The following is a 16,121-nucleotide window of genomic DNA, read 5'->3' on the forward strand; positions in this document are numbered from 1 at the left end:
ACGAGTTTCAAGATGCACCAGGAATGGGAACTCTTAAATATCACCAGGAACTGAGAATTTTGATTAGCAGTCAGAAATTATAGTTTGATTTTCGCCCACCTTCTACACGTTTTCTTTATTGATGCCAAGGGTCACCTGCCTGTTGGCACAATTTCAAGCAAGAGAAGCTGTCATGGGCACCCCCACCCACTGCAACGAACCACACACCGCAACCTGTTCTATTGGCTCCAATGACATCTTTCTTCCAAGCCTTGATTTCAGCAGGGAGAAGGGAACCTGCGTGAACCAAGGGAAAGCTTCTGTAGGTGCACACATACCTTGGGGGCGCCATGTCTTGGTGGCCCCAGATTTAAGTAGTTACTATTTTATTTTATTTTATCCCATGTCCCACTAAAGAACTTGGGGCCGCACAGTTTTATCCTAATACTCCGAAAGCAAGAGTAGGTTGTTTAGGCTGAGAAGGAGTGATGGCCTCAAAGTCACCTCGTGAGCTTCACAGCTGAGTGGCAATTTGAATTCTGGTTGGTGCAGCACTCTTGACAACTGCATTATGCTGGCCGTAAACATATAAAAGTCCTGAGCTGCATTTCCCCCCATAGGATGGCATGACATTAAAGGGGAGCCCTGACTATTAGGTCCAGTCATGACTGACTCTGGGGTTGCGGTGCTCATCTCGCTTTATTGGCCGAAGGAGCCGGCGTACAGCTTCCGGGTCATGTGGCCAGCATGACTAAGCAGCTTCTGGCGAACCAGAGCAGCGCACGGAAACGCTGTTTACCTTCCTGCCAGAGTGGTACCTATTTATCTACTTGCACTTTGACGTGCTTTCGAACTGCTAGGTTGGCAGGGGCAGGGACCGAGCAACGGGAGCTCACTCCATCGCGTGGATTCGAACCGTCGACCTTCTGATCGGCAAGTCCTAGGCTCTGTGGCTTAACCCACAGCGCCACCCACATCCCAGCCTGACATTAGGATGGTATTATCAGGGAAAGCAAAGCGGTCTCATGGTAATTTCTTTAGAGGTTAGCTATAAAAGCTTGTAGGGATCAGGGATTTTGGTCACTGTTCTAACAAAATTTCAGCAACAACACTGGGCCAATGGACCATTAAGTTAACAGGTGAGGTCCATTGCTTTAACAGAGGAAATGACTATTGCCCACTTCTTGAGCAAACCAGGAATTATGAAGAATACAGAGCAAGACTTCACTGGTAGCAAACTGTTCTTTTCTACCCTTTATCTGAATTGGCAGGGGCCCTTTTTTCATAGAGAGTATGCTTTGTTTTCAAAGGGTGTTGACTGTTCCAGCGCAGAGGTGGGCAGGCTTGCAAGATTTCTCCTTGGTTTCTTTTTTAACTGAAAGCCAGGCTCTGCTGCCAAAAAGATACACACTTATGAATTTTAAGTATTCTGAGCCAGGAATCAAGTTTCTGAAAATCAGAACTGAACATAGCTCACAGTCCTTACAAACAAAAATATGCTCCTGGTTTACTACTACCCCACTTTCAGGGAGAAGAGACAGTTTGCTGGTGCTATTGTTAAACAATTGAGAAGTCCTTGCCTATCTACTACAGATTATCCAAAGATCTGCCCAGAGATCCAGATACCCAGGGGCAGGCATGATTTATTTCTGCTCTCTTATTTCTGAGATTCTTATCCAGCAGCACCAGCTAACAAGGAACCCAGAGTTCCATAGGAGGTTTACATTGTTATGTTAAAACCTAATGGAATCATTAAAAAAACGCTAGTCATTCACTAGTCATAGCATGACAGGAAACTCTTCCCCTTCACTAACACTTTTGACATTTGCTCAGGGATTTTTTTTAACAGTTCCGTACAAAAATGTGAATTTTCACAGCAAGTTATTAGTTACCAGATCTACATTAATCACTTTTATCATTACACCATTCTGTTTCAAAAAGTTGAGTTCCTTTTTTGAAAAGCAACACGAAATCTGCTACTGACCTGCACTTTTATAAAATCAATATTTTAAAAGGAGCTCAACTTTTGGAAACTAACCAGTATCATTCATGTTTAAGATTTTTCTTTGGTTACTTTCCCTTCGTAAGGTCATATAAAGTGGTTCTACTGCATTCTTTTGTTGCAAGGCATTTCAATAATAATAAGTAGAAATCTATGGGGGGTGGGGAGTAAATCAAGATCTGACAAGTCTCACATCACAACTTTTTTTTAAATGAAAAGAAAAACCCAATAGAACAGCCCAGGACTCCTATAAGGCAATGGGGTTCTATTTGAATGCAAGTGTGCTGGAAACTAAAACTTATTTTTAAGATGTAATCTGGAGATTGGTTAGTTCTGGGGGAAATTAAGTAGTGATCAAAAATATTGGGGAAGGAGAATTATTGACACTTCTTACAGTCACTCTTTGTGCTACTACAGCATTTAGGATAGTAAGTCAAACATCTGAGAAATGAAGTAAATGGAAAACAGCTGCTTCCTCTCAACTCCTCCTAGATTATCCTGGCAACTCTGGACTATTTCCAATTGGGCACATTTTATAATTAGCGTTATTACAATTCCACCACCCTGCATTCTGTTTCTGCAACTGATTCTGTCAGGCGTCAATGTTAAACTCAAAAGACACCCAGAGCTGTCTCAAGTTAACCATTAATTTCCTCACCACCACTCACCTCAGCTTCTGCTCAGGTAACCCTTGAAGACCCAGGCTATCTGGACGGTCCCGTCGCCTCCTGTACAGACCTGAATGTGATAATTCTTTCAGCTGTAACGCAGTCATTTTTGCTCTACCCACAACAGTTGCTCCCCTCCCAGAGCACACAAGAGCTCCTGTTGAACAGGACAACTGCCAAGATGCTCGGAGGGAAGACGTCTCTCTCAGAGACTGCACACCTGCGCTGATCAGAATTGCAAGTCTCTCTCCTCACAGGCAGTTTGCTGCTCTGCTTCCTGTTTCAGATAGGTACACACCCTCCAGAACGGACGGCACTGTGTTTCCTTTAGCGAGTTAAGCCTCCTACCTAAGGGATGCTTCTGTGAGAAGCTAGGGCTTCAGCTGTTTCTGCACCCAGAAGCAAATGGAACCACTCACTGTGCAACAAAACTGCCACAAACAACAAGAAACCTCTTCCTGCCAGTTTCAAGAAGCTGAAAATCTTCAGCTAAGGACCAACTAAATGGTTACACCACCATGAAGTCTAACAAAAAGCAAAACCTATTAGCACTTCATTGATGAGGGAAGGAAGGCCTGTGGCTTTCTACCTAAGAATTAATTCGGTGTTTAAGGTGGTTTTGTATATATATATCTAAAAAATGAAAAGTAGTGAAAGACAGTAAGACAGGAAAAATACACGAAAGTTTCCCTTAACTTTGAAATACAATGCTGTAGGAGGACTTAAGTTCACGAGCAAAAATAGAAAAGTCCAAAATTGTGAGTATTTTTCTGTCCAGGTTGCAAACACCAAAGGCTACGTCATTCATCACTCATCGCCTTTCCAATGTGCTTTGGGACAAGGTCCACTGGAAACTAGGGAAACAAGGAGGGTAAATAAAAGGCTTTCCTGCAAAAGAGGAAGCTGGCAAACCGGAGATTTCTAAGTCATGCATGCCTCATTTAACCTTGTGATAAAAGCCTAGTGTGATTTGCATTAGGCATAATAAAATGATTCGCATTATAACCAAAAAAACCGATCACGTATCATACCACCCACAGGAATTAAAATGTGAAGAAACAACAAAATGAACACATATATAACACAAAGAAAATGTGTCTGTGATGGTTGATCTTTTACATTTATGTTGACTGGAGGTTTTTGTTTAAAAATATCTTAGTTGAGAGCCGGTGTGATGTAGTGGGAAGGCTGTTGGACGGGGACCTGGGAGACCAGAGTTCAAGACCCCACTCGGCTATGAAGCTCAATTGGGTGATCTTGGGCCAGTAGCTCTCTCTCTTTCTCCACCTAACCGACCTCACAGGTTGTTCTGAAGATAAAACTGTGGTAACCACCTTGAGCTCCAAGGAGATACAGTGGTACCTCGGGTTACAGACACTTCAGGTTACAGACTCCGCTAACCCAGAAATATTACCTCGGGTTAAGAACTTTGCTTCAGGATAGGAACACAAATTGTGCTCTGGTGGCGCGGCAGCAGCGGGAGGCCCCATTAGCTAAAGTGGTGCTTCAGGTTAAGAACAGTTTCAGGTTAAGAACGGACCTCCGGAACGAATTAAGTTCTTAACTAGAGGTACCAATGTAATTGTACTAAATGATAATAAGACAACTGTATCCGTAATGCTCATATGCTTTGTGAAGAACATCCCATTAAGAATAGCATTAAGAACAGAACAGTAGTCCTGTGGAATCAAAGCAAAGTTCTGTCTAATTCGGGATCAGGTTTCCTTCCAGTGGCCAGCTAGCTGTTTCTAGGAAGCCCACGGACAAGGCACAACAGCAACTGCTCTCTCCACTTTTTTACATGAACACAAGAGTCTGCTGGAACGGGCCACTGGCCCATCTAGTCCAGCATTCTGTTCTTACAGTGGCCAACCAAGATGCCTAGAGGAAACGAATGAGCAAAATCAAGACACAAGAGCATTCTGCCCTCTTGCAGTTTCCAGCAGTGGGTGCTGAGAAGTACTACTGCCTCCCACCACAGAAGCAGAGCGTAGCCACCATAACTACTAGTAGCCACCACCAATAGCTACCCAACTGGTACGCAAGAGATACACAGTGGCTGAACATGGAGGTTCAATTCAGCAATCCAGGTTAAGTGGAATTGATCCAGAATAATTCCAACTATGCCTATTTAGAAATCCTACTGAATTAAATAAGAGTAAATCCCAGGTAAGGGACGCAGGTGGCGCTGTGGGTTAAACCACAGAGCCTAGGGCTTGCCGAAGGTCAGAGGTTCGAATCCCTGTGACAGGGTGAGCTCCCGTTGCTCATCCCTGCTCCTGCCAACCTAGCAGTTCGAAAGCACGTCAAAGTGCAAGTAGATAAATAGGTACCGCTCGGGCGGGAAAGTAAACAGTGTTTCCTTGCACTGCTCTGGTTCGCCAGAAGCGGCTTAGTCATGCTGGCCACATGTACGCCGGCTCCCTCAGCCAATAAAGTGAGATGAGCGCCGCAACCCGAGAGTCAGCCACGACTGGACCTAATGGTCAGGGGTCCCTTTACCTTAATCCCAGGTAAGTGGGGCTATGATTGCAGCCTTATTCTTGGTAAATGCTTGGGTGATGGGAGTTTCCCCGCTCTCCTCCCCTATGTTCCATTGCACAAGCAGAAATCTTTAAGCTCATGGAAGATTGAATGCAACCCCATGATATAAACATGTGTTTAAGAATTATAATTTATACAATTTGCAACGAGATGAGGCACGATGCTTTTGTTGGATCCTTTCATTACGGAGGTCAGTTTCACAGCTACCGGGAGTGCATCACTGCTGGTCTCTACTGTCTTTGTTAAACAGAAGGCCTTGTATGCTTACCCAAAGGTGGAACATACCAGCCTGCACTATAACCAGCAACCAAGACACTATGCATTGTAAGGGCCTCTTCAAACCACCCAACCCTTCCCCCTTTCTCAGTTTCCAGTAAGTAGGTTATGTCTTCTTGGACCCAGCCATGAAGAATCCGCTTCTGCTAAGAACATTGCATGTGATGGGGCTGATTCGCTGAACATGCGGAGAGCTGCTTGTCCTGCGTCCAATTGCTGTGTGCCGACAAACCCACGTATTGCCCAAGCATGGCTCCCACTGTGCTTGAGGAACCAATTTTCTACACAGTGTGTCCTTGCACATCTGCTTGGAAGGGGCAGGATTATGTTCACACCCACTTTAAGAAGTAGAGACAAATTCCAAATCAGCCCTCATTTAGAATGCACATCTGGAGAGTAAGAAATTTGGGGGGGGGCGCGCGAGAGGAAGATCCTGATATTTGCCTAAACATGCAACATTCCATTTTTCAAGTGGGAGAGCTTCAGCTAACTCTCCCAACATTCAGCAGGTGAAAAATAAGGAAGCAACAGCTTCCTAAAATCTTTCATTAGCGGTTTTTAAGAGGCAATTAGTACTCTCTCACAGATAACAATTCATGTGGCAGGGCTGTTGGCTTTTGTTTTGTTCTTAATGAAATAAGCAGGAGTAACCTTTACAAGAACATAATCGGTACATGTGTCAGCATTGTCATTTCTGTCAAAGGAAAAAAGTGAACGCACAGGAGATATATCTATTAAAGAGAAAACTAGGGCAACATTTGAAAGTTGTGGGTATAACGGGAGAAATAGAGAGGTTTTGCTCAAATAGAGTCGTTTGTGGTTCATGTTTGCTATTTAAAACTAATAAGGCAAAATCCAAACAAGAGAAATGCTACCACACACCCTTTCTGCTGCAAATGAGAGCGTATTTTGCTAGCTCCAAAGTACATGATGTGAACCTACAGCTTGTTTGCATGAATGGCTGCCAAATGGAGGTCAGCAGATGTTTGTGTAGCCATATCTGCCCCAATCTAGCACGGCTTCTTCCAAGGTCAAAATCCTGGTTGCAATGCACTTGTAGAAGAATTCACAAACAGATCCAGGCATGAACTTCTTTGAAGCCTAATCTCCTGATGACAATCAACATGGCACAATTTCATTTTGCCATAACACCACACATTTTGTACGGTTTCTGAAGCCATTCCACCCATTCAGTCATCTTTTCAGTGGCTTTATTTTAACAACTAAATTTACGAAGTCTTAAATGGAACTGGAAAAGGATTTCCCAATCAGAGATAAGTGAAATGCTAGTAGCTTTCCTTGCAGGGGCGGGGAATCTATTCTGTGTACCCCCCCCCTCTCTCACACACACACACTCACAGACTTAGGGTGCAATCCTATACTCTTCTGATAGTACGCCTCAGTGAAATCAACTGGACTTACTCCTGAGTATAGATGTATAGTATCGCTCCATCAGCAGCAGTAATATTGCTGAGGTACAAGCATCTTGGGTTCCCACCCCACAAATTCAATATGCAGTAATGGCCTCTCACCCTTTTTCGAACACCCTCCCTTGTGGAGTGTTCCCTCAGCCTCCTCTCCTCTTCTTTCCACTCCCCATGGAGGTCCTCCGGGCAGCTGCTGCTTCCGCCCCTGATCTCTGAGCTGCACACCACCCTCGCCCCAAAGAGAGGTGCTCCCCAGAGGCACCATTGGCCTGTGGAGCTTATAGCCAGGGATGCTGCGACAAACAGCTGTGGAAGCCTCCAGGAAGCAGAGACGCAGGAGGGCATCAGAGGAGGGAGAGAAGGAGAGGGACAGAGGCCAGTGTTGCACACCTGACCATCACTCAAGGCGCCCCAGGGTGCCACAGCACACTGGTGGAAAGCCACTGCCTTAGCCTGCTGCCTCCTCAGGCCCCAGCCAATTTTTTTTCTAGGCCCCTGCTCTTTAATTTCTTGTCTCATAGGTTCTTCTCTTCTGTAGCATCTCAACAACAGCCAGAAAACCATAAGACTGTCTCTCACCTGTGGGGCAGGTCAGCTAGTCACAGGCAGAAGTTACAACTGATGGGAGATTTATTTATCATACAGCAAGACTGGTTTGGAAAACTAAAACAATGAAATAATGTAGGCCAGAAATGCACACTTGAGGAACCGGCAGGGGGAGAGGGAGCACAACTCTTCACAGAAGATTTAGTTACTTGCAAGGTAAGTTTTGCAATATGTTCTTCAATTTAGAACCCTGGAATAAATAGGTTGCTCTTTATGTCTAAATTCTGCAGCTTTGTAATTCTCTGCAAAAGGTTTTCTTCTCCTTTCCTGTAACACCTAACTGTAGGTGAATAAGCCTCTTAACCCTTGGTTTGTTTATATAAACTAGGGACCTGAGGCTATTTAGTCAGGCTTGTTCTCCTGAGCCAACAATCCTTGTAAACACAGACAGGAAATCTCATTATTTTTAAGCTCTCTTGCGCATAGTCTCAGCTAGTTCTTTGCTTGTGCCCACCTCTGCATATCCAGAAGATGATGATTGTGCTATTGTTTAAATGGCCATTTATTTTGAAATGATAGAGAAATGATCCATAACCGCTTAATTACATAGGGGGAGATTTGCTGACTTTCATTTCACTTCAGCCTCGGGATTCACACCTCTTAAGTGTGTAAACAAGTCAGAGACTGAAGTGAGGGTGTTATTATAAGAATTACTGGTTGTGTAAATGAGCATTTCGTACAAACCATCTTTAGCAGACTTGTAGTGGTTCAGCCACCTTATTTTGTTTATAAAAGTATATACCACCCTCTCGCAAAACATCAGGGGAACGCACACCAACAAATAAACATTTAAAAGCAATACAAAACAATCACTAAAACGACTGGCCACTTTGTCAAGCAGTTTCAAAATAAACATGATGAACAGATCAAGATTCCTTCGCCCTGGATGAAAATTGACAACGCTTGCTCGATTTGTGAGAAATTCTGGGCATCAGGAAACACTTATATGGCAGTAGTATTTAACTTGTCCTTTCCCTAGTCAGCTTTCAATGAACTTCCACCTAGTGCCTGAAATGTATAGACAGACATGGATAACACATTATCTGCGTCTGCGCATTTCAATCACTACACAGAAGTATAGCTAGAACTTTTCAGAGCCAGCCCAAATGTTTTTTACAGCCAGCCTGGTGTGTACAGGATGCAACAGCCAGCAAGTTTAGCATCTAGGTGAGAAGGGCAATGTTCAACAGAAGGAAATATAATCCAGAACAGACTGCTTTCCTTGGCTTCAGGGAAAGACTTGCTAGCTTAGCATCAACTACCAAATCAGATATGAAAGCAGCTGGGTTCTTGTTATGAGACACTGGGGCACGACCAGAAACCCGGGCTTAGCCAGCATTCATAATGCACTAGCACCTTTGCTAAACATAATGCCCCTCCCTGTCACCATCTTAGAAATTTCTCCAGGTGACCCAAACACTTGTCCTTCTGCTTTTGGGGTGACTCATGAATGGGGACTAAGTAGAATCTCCATGGACAACACCCATTTACTTTCTTGACATCCAAGCAGAAAGAGGCTCTTCAAGCTGGAATAAATAAAAAGGTGGCTTTTCAAACTACCATTCACTTTTCCGAAGCATTCAAATTGTATGTTTAAGTAGCTAGAATCTGTTGTGGGGCTAAGCAAAAGCTTCTGAGCATCCAGTGACAACAAAAGTGAAGACCCGTTTTGGAAATCTTAAACATAATTCTTGTAAACAAAAACAAAGTGAAAATGGTAGTCTGTGCATCATGTGCTCTCCCCTTTTGATACAAAATGTTCCTGTAGTTAAAACAGAATCTTGATTCCCCTCCGCCTTTTAAGTCACTCTGTCTCAACTATGATACTACCTACTCCATCACCAAAAAGAGAACAAGTCAAGTCCAAGGAATTTCCTTCCTGTACACAAAATTATGGTTCAAATTGGGTCTGTTTCTGGCCAAACTAGAAGGCTTCCTAATAATATTTCCCTAACCTCAGAGTATAGGGACGTGGGTGGCGCTGTGGGTTGTGCTTACAACAGGGTTAAAAACCACACAACCAAGGGGTTCGAATCCCCGTGACGGGGTGAACTCCCGTTGCTCGGTCCCTGCTCCTGCCCACCTAGCAGTCTGAAAGCACGTCAAAGTGCAAGTAGATAAACAGGTACTGCTCCGACGGGAAGGTAAACGGCATTTCCGTGCTCTGCTCTGGTTCGCCAGAAGCGGCTTAGTCATGCTGGCCACATGACCCAGTAGCTGTACGCCGGCTCCCTGGGCCAGTAAAGAAAGGTGAGCTCCGCAACCTCAGAGTCGTCCGCAACTGGACCTAATGGTCAGGGGTACCTTTACCTTTATCCTCAGAGTAATTTCTGCATCTCTTAAGCTGCAGAAGGGAGTGACATGGGAAGAGCTGGTAGGCAGTTAATGAATTTAAGAAGGACATGCCTTTCAGCTTGTTTACCATACAGGGAAGAGGTGGGAGCAAATACTCATTTGTTGTAACTAAGATTTTACCTAGGTCTGTGCTAGAAAACAGAGTTACTTCTCTCCCTCTGCAAGGCAAAACAAACAAACAAAACAAAGCACAAAACATGTACCACTTGGCTGTGCCCAAGGAAATAGTGATTCAGCAAACAAATTAGCCTAGCACACCTAGTCAGTGTAGGCTACTTCCCTATTTATAGAAAACATTGTATGATCACACGTCAGCATATAATTTTAATAAAAGGCACCGGCAGGATGCAGTGGTCAGTAAATATTTTTTTTTACCACAAAGCTAGGAAAGCAGGTAGGAGGGAAAAAACTCCCAGTGCTTGAATGAAGATTTATTTCAGGCCTGACACATTTTAGAACAATCCCTCTATGGGGGGGGGGTACTATAAAAATACAAATAATACATATGTAAACAAGAAATTGCAGTCGCGAAATAGGTTCTCATTGACTCATACTGGATGAATCTGAAACAGAATTGTCAAATTACTTAAAAGAATCCCTCCCCCCCCCGCCCACAAAAACCCCAACAACTTACAATACATTTTACGAAAGCAAGGCAAGTACAAGCAGAAGCATGTGAGAAGTAGAATGGCAACAGCACCCTCCTGGCAGTACCATGTTTGAGATTGGAGGAGGAACAGGTTGGCAGTAGCATCCTGATGAGCTGCAGCCACCAACTCAGGGCTCCCCCAGCTTCACCCCACCACCACTGAAGTGCCACTGCCACTCTGTCCTCCTCATGTGCCACACCTGGCAAGGATTACATCTCCAAGTGGCCTACTGGAAAGACCAGTTGACACAGACCTTAGTCCACCTTCTCTCCTCTTGTTACCTTGGGTAAAGAACTCAGGAGCCCAGAGGCCTCTAATAACTTCCATCTATTGTCCGATCTCCCATTTGACCCAAATTAAATCACCATTGGGAAGGGCTCAGATATGTCCAATGTGGTGGGTATGGGAAGGAAGAAATGTGTCCCGTTGAAATTATTTTACGGTGGTACCTTGGGTTACAGACACTTCAGGTTACAGAGTCTGCTAACCCAGAAATAGTACCTCGGGTTAAGAACTTTGCTTCAGGATGAGAACAGAAATTGCACGGCAGCAGTGCAGTGGCAGCAGGAGGCCCCATTAGCTAAAGTGGTGCTTCAGGTTAAGAACAGTTTCAGGTTAAGAATGGACCTCCAGAACGAATTAAGTTCTTAACCCGAGGTACCACTGTACTACCATTAGCCAAATCTCTAGAGATGACAGCATTGGTGTGTGGCAAAACAAACAAAACCAATACAATACAAAACAAAAAAACACCCAGGGTAAAAACAGTAACTACAGAATACCTTGTCATAGTTTTCATTGTACAGTCGTACTTCAGAAGTCAAACGGAATCCGTTCTGGAAGTCCATTCAACTTCCAAAGCATTCGATCTCCAAATCGCAGCTTCCGATTGGCTGCAGGAAGCTCCTGCAGCCAATTGGAAGCTGCAGAAGGCCCGTCAGATGTTCGGCTTCCAAAAAAACGTTTGAAAACTGAAACAGTCACTTCCGGTTTTCAATGGTTTGGGAGCCAAGACGTCTGAGATCCAGGGTGTTCGACAACCAAGGTACAACTGTATGCTCCAGCGTAGCCTAATCTGAAAGACCCAACCTTTTGTCCTTATCTGGCTCTCATATTCAGGACAGTTAGAGAATACACACTAGAGATATATTTCCACCCTTGCACGTCAACTGTTGTATTAGGACACCATCCTGGCTGTAAACAGGGACTTTCCCTCCAGGTAACGTAGGAATTTATTTTTTAAAAGATTTATAGACCGCTTAATAATAAAACTCTCCAAGCAGCATAGACAATATCATTATTAATTTTTAAAAAAGCAAAAATACACAGAATGGTCCAAACACAAGTACAGTGGTACCTTGGGTTACATACGCTTCAGGTTACATACACTTCAGGTTACATACTCCGCTAACCCAGAAACAGTGCTTCAGGATGAGAACAGAAATCGTGCTCTGGCAGCGCGGCAGCAGCAGGAAGGCCCCATTAGCTAAAGTGGTGCTTCAGGTTAAGGACAGTTTCAGGTTAAGAACGGACCTCCAGAACGAATTAAGTACTTAGCCTGAGATACCACTGTATAGATAAGGTAATTATTAATAAAACACAACAACAAAATCAGCAAAAGGCTTTAAAACAAAGATTAACTAAATTTGGTTTAGTTAATGAGATTTCTCATTTCAAGCTGCTGTATTTCTTCCTTACAGTTGTAGACTAACAGGCTACTTGCATGTTATACTCTAACATATGTTATAATGCCCTGGCATAGTGTCTATGTTTTTTTTTTATTTAACCCAGTCTCTTTTGGAAAGAGAAATATAGAGCAGGGCGTGGTGAGAGAGGGGAATTTAGAGCAGAGATGTCCGTAGGGTGTGGTGAAACTGAACCATTTCCCCACTCCAAATCACCCTCTCATATGACTTCCTCTCCCTTGCGTGGTTCAAAAACCCATGTTTGGCAAAAGACTACTGGAAATTCTACTTCCCTTATAGCAGTTAACACAAATTCTCCCATGTGACTTCTATGCTAGAGCTATAACTGAATAGGATTTTACCACTGCATAAAGCATGGGTAGGCAAACTAAGGCCCAGGGGCTGAATCCGGCCTAATTGCCTTCTAAATCCGGCCCGCGGATGGTCCGGGAATCAGCGTGTTTTTTACATGAGTAGAATGTGTCCTTTTATTTAAAATGCATCTCTAGGTTATTTGTGGGGCATAGAAATTCATTCATTCTCCCCCCCCCCCCAAAAAAAATATAGTCCGCCCCCCCAAAGGTCTGAGGGACAGTGGACTGGCCCCCTGCTGAAAAACTTTGCTGACCCCTGGCATAAAGGCTGGACACAGATGCGGACACCAGCCCACCCAGGTTTGTTTTACTTGAAATATAAGCTCATACTGTTACCTATCAGGCAATCAGTTTTGCAACATCTCCCTCTGCTGATAGACTGCCTAATGTGCTGTCTTTCTATGTCAACGTTGTATATACTGTATCCTCTGGTTATTCAACACATTAGTCCAATTTGCTTCCTTTCTTATTCTCACCAGCCTGTATAAAACCTTGCATGTGGTCATCTTTGAATAAAGGTTTATTTCATGTGTATATTTAGGAACTGGCCAGCAGAAGCCTTCCCTATTTCTACTTTTATAAAGATAACGTTATTTAGTATTAGACAACCTTAATTTTAACTCTGACAGGCTGTGGTAGGTAGGAATGCAGACTAACGAAGAGATTCACTCGCTCACAGAACTACTATTTCTTCATACCAGGGAATGAGGGAAGATGTAAGCTGCCATTTCCCTCCTCAAATTAAAACTTGCTGACTTTCTTTCTAGCATAGATCTGCATGCGAGCCCTGCCAGGGACAGATAAGATACATTTATAAATTAATACAGTAGCTATCTATAAGATATCTTACCCACTTTAAGGTCCCAGGAAGGGTGGCAGCAATATAAGCAGACCATTTTTATTGCACTTAGTGCAATTTTATATGCAGAACACACCTCCTTGCTGTATTTTTAAAAATGAAAATACAGTTTATAAATATTTGCATAAACAAAATAAAAACAAGAAAAAAGAGTTTATATACAATTATAAAAAAACAAGTTTAACATATACAAGCAAGCACAACACAGTAGAGATTAAACAAATTAATCTCCCATCATCCCTGACCATTGGGCATGCTGGCTGGAGTTGCAGTCCTGCCACATTTTCTAGGTGGCCACAGGTTCTCATCCCTGATCCAAAAGGCTCCTGCACTAACAAAGGGAGACTTTTTGCACTGTTATAATGATTTAAGTTTGCAGTACCGAGGGGCAGAGAGGCTGCTTTGTTGGTCTACGTTTACTCATCTCCCCAAGAGTAAATTTGAGAGAAAGACTGGTCTATTTTGTTTAATGTAAACAACATTCTCTATCCCTTTGGGTGAAATGGGGAGCGATTCTTCCTAGGACAGATGAGGGGCCTGGGAAGGTTATAGCAGGAAAGTCAAAAGGACACTACTCAGCTGTAAATCCAAAGTAGAGGGCAGCAGTGGAGGAGCTCTTGGAAACCCAAAATTGTCTCTTTGGTAGGGCTCTGTTCCTTACTGCTCAACTTAGGACAAGACCTAAGACAAGTTTTATAAAATATTCACAAGCAAGGACAACACCCTTCTTGCAATAGATGAAAAACGTAGACATGTGGTTTGTTTGAAAAAGTCATTGTAAGCAACAACTGCCTAGCAAAAAAGGATTAAAACAGTAACACAGAGGCAAGGGTGGAAGAAAGCTATTTTCGACAGCACGGAAAAGCCAAACCGGTTTAATTTATGCCCTTTTGCAATTGCTCCGGGAAAGGACTTTCTTCCACTTCACAAGCTGCTGCCTGTGAGAATTTATCTTAGCGGTAAGTCCCTACTGTCCTGAATCTGCTGTGTCCTCAAACTCACAAGGAAATTACACTAAACTTACACTAAAAGTTCCACCGAAGTTACAGTGACTTAAACACACATATCTGTGGGCACAAGATTATTTCAAGCAGTACGAGAGAAAAACCAAAACTGGCTTCCTAGAAGAAGCAACCCACGCTGCTGAAATAATCATGCAAAAATGGAATGACTCAGAGCCCTAGAGTGGACAGTGACTCAGATGCCCAGGGTGTGTAGCACATCCCCAATGCCTGCAGTAGTTTTGAATATGGTTTTTTAAAAAATAATAATTAAAATAACTTCGGAAGTACATGGGGGAGAAAAGCATGTGTCCATATATCAGCGCATGCAGCCCTTAAAAAAAAAGAACTACACCGAAAAGCAGTGCATAGATACTTCTCCAATTCCCGCTCTGTGAAAAACAGCCAGTTTTAGTTTTCTTTATTATTGAAACTGAATAAACTTGTGCGGGACTAGAAAGGGCTGTACAGTGGTACCTCAGGTTACAGACTCCGCTAACCCAGAAATAGTACCTCAGGTTAAGAACTTTACCTCAGGATGAGAACAGAAATCGCACGGAGGGAGCAGGAGGCCCCATTAGCTAAAGTGGTACCTCAGGTTAAGAACAGTTTCAGGTTAAGAACAGACCTCCAGAACGAATTAAGTTCTTAACATGAGGTACCTCTTTACACAGGACTTAATGCTACCCTAACAGCATCTTCTGCTCCCCCAACTCCCAATTGCATTTGTAGTTATCAACACACCACTGGCTGAATGGAAGCCCATGGCCAGCATGGTGTGGAAGGGGATGTAAATACCATTGCTCTTCAGAAGTGAAGGCCTATGGGCAGCCCAAGTAATCCCAACCCCCCAAGTTATGCTGCAAACTGAATAACATTCCTAAGCGACACAAGATCCAACAAAAGCAGTTCAACAGCTCCCTTTCCAGTCCCCAAAGGGCTTAACGGCAGCAAGTCTCTCAAATGGGACATTATTCAGCTAGTCTCACTTCTCTCTAGAACTGTGTGCCTGTGTAGCCGCATTAACGGTTATTTCTGAAATTACTAAACGACACCCCAGCCATGCAAACTGATTTAGCTTACAAGTACAGAGTTTGCAAGCAAACTGATGGCACCCCTGAATGAAAAGAAATAAATAAAATGCGACAATACTCACGCTGTCGCTCTGCCAGCAGCACAAGACGTGTCGAATGGACCAATGCCACATATAGTTTTGTGCCGAATATTCTGTGTTCCACAGCTTCTCTGTGGTCATTACTGGCAGTGGTGATAAAAGGCAGCATGACTTGACAAACCACTTCCTATTATTTTTTTTAACATGGATATGCATCGAAAGCTTCTTTACTTAAAAGAAAGATGCAAAATACGTCTATTGTAGTATTGGAAACGTTTCAAACTTTAGTTTCAAACCCCGTGTCCAGAGCAAAGGAAAGTCTCCTCCTCCACGAAAATGGGCCTTTTGTTTCTCTCTACAGTCAAAAAACAAAACAAAACAAAAAACCTCCCCCACCAACCAAAATTATATTTTAAAACACACCAAATGGAAATTTCAGAATGCACAAAAATGTCTTCATTTCCAACAAAAGCGACACAAAACATTTGGTGCCAAAGTTATCCAATTATTAGAAGCGCTGGGAAAGGCAGCAATATTTTTTTATCACAGGGGTTTATGGGCATTTCCTTTCAATAATAATA

General features: G+C 43.3%; 1 protein-coding gene across 5 annotated transcripts in view; it reads right to left on the reverse strand.

The window, feature by feature from the left end:
• The window catches only part of LIMS1 (LIM zinc finger domain containing 1), a 71,207-nt gene that overhangs the window by 30,828 nt on the left and 24,258 nt on the right, over positions 1-16,121 (reverse strand). Inside the window, exon 1 of one of the 5 annotated variants that reach the window (XM_083735634.1) lies at positions 2,650-2,865. The exons of 2 other annotated variants lie outside the window; for them this stretch is intronic. In XM_083735634.1, coding sequence (XP_083591760.1) covers positions 2,650-2,756 — 107 coding nt within the window. In that variant the 5' untranslated portion in view covers positions 2,757-2,865. Of the gene's footprint in view, positions 1-2,649; positions 2,866-15,582; positions 15,709-16,121 lie in introns of those variants that run through there. 2 more of the 5 variants (XM_083735637.1, XM_083735638.1) reach the window with 2 other exon arrangements.

This window comes from Podarcis gaigeae (genome assembly GCF_964106915.1).
Source record: "Podarcis gaigeae genome assembly, chromosome: 4".
Classification (NCBI taxonomy): Eukaryota; Metazoa; Chordata; class Lepidosauria; order Squamata; family Lacertidae; genus Podarcis; species Podarcis gaigeae.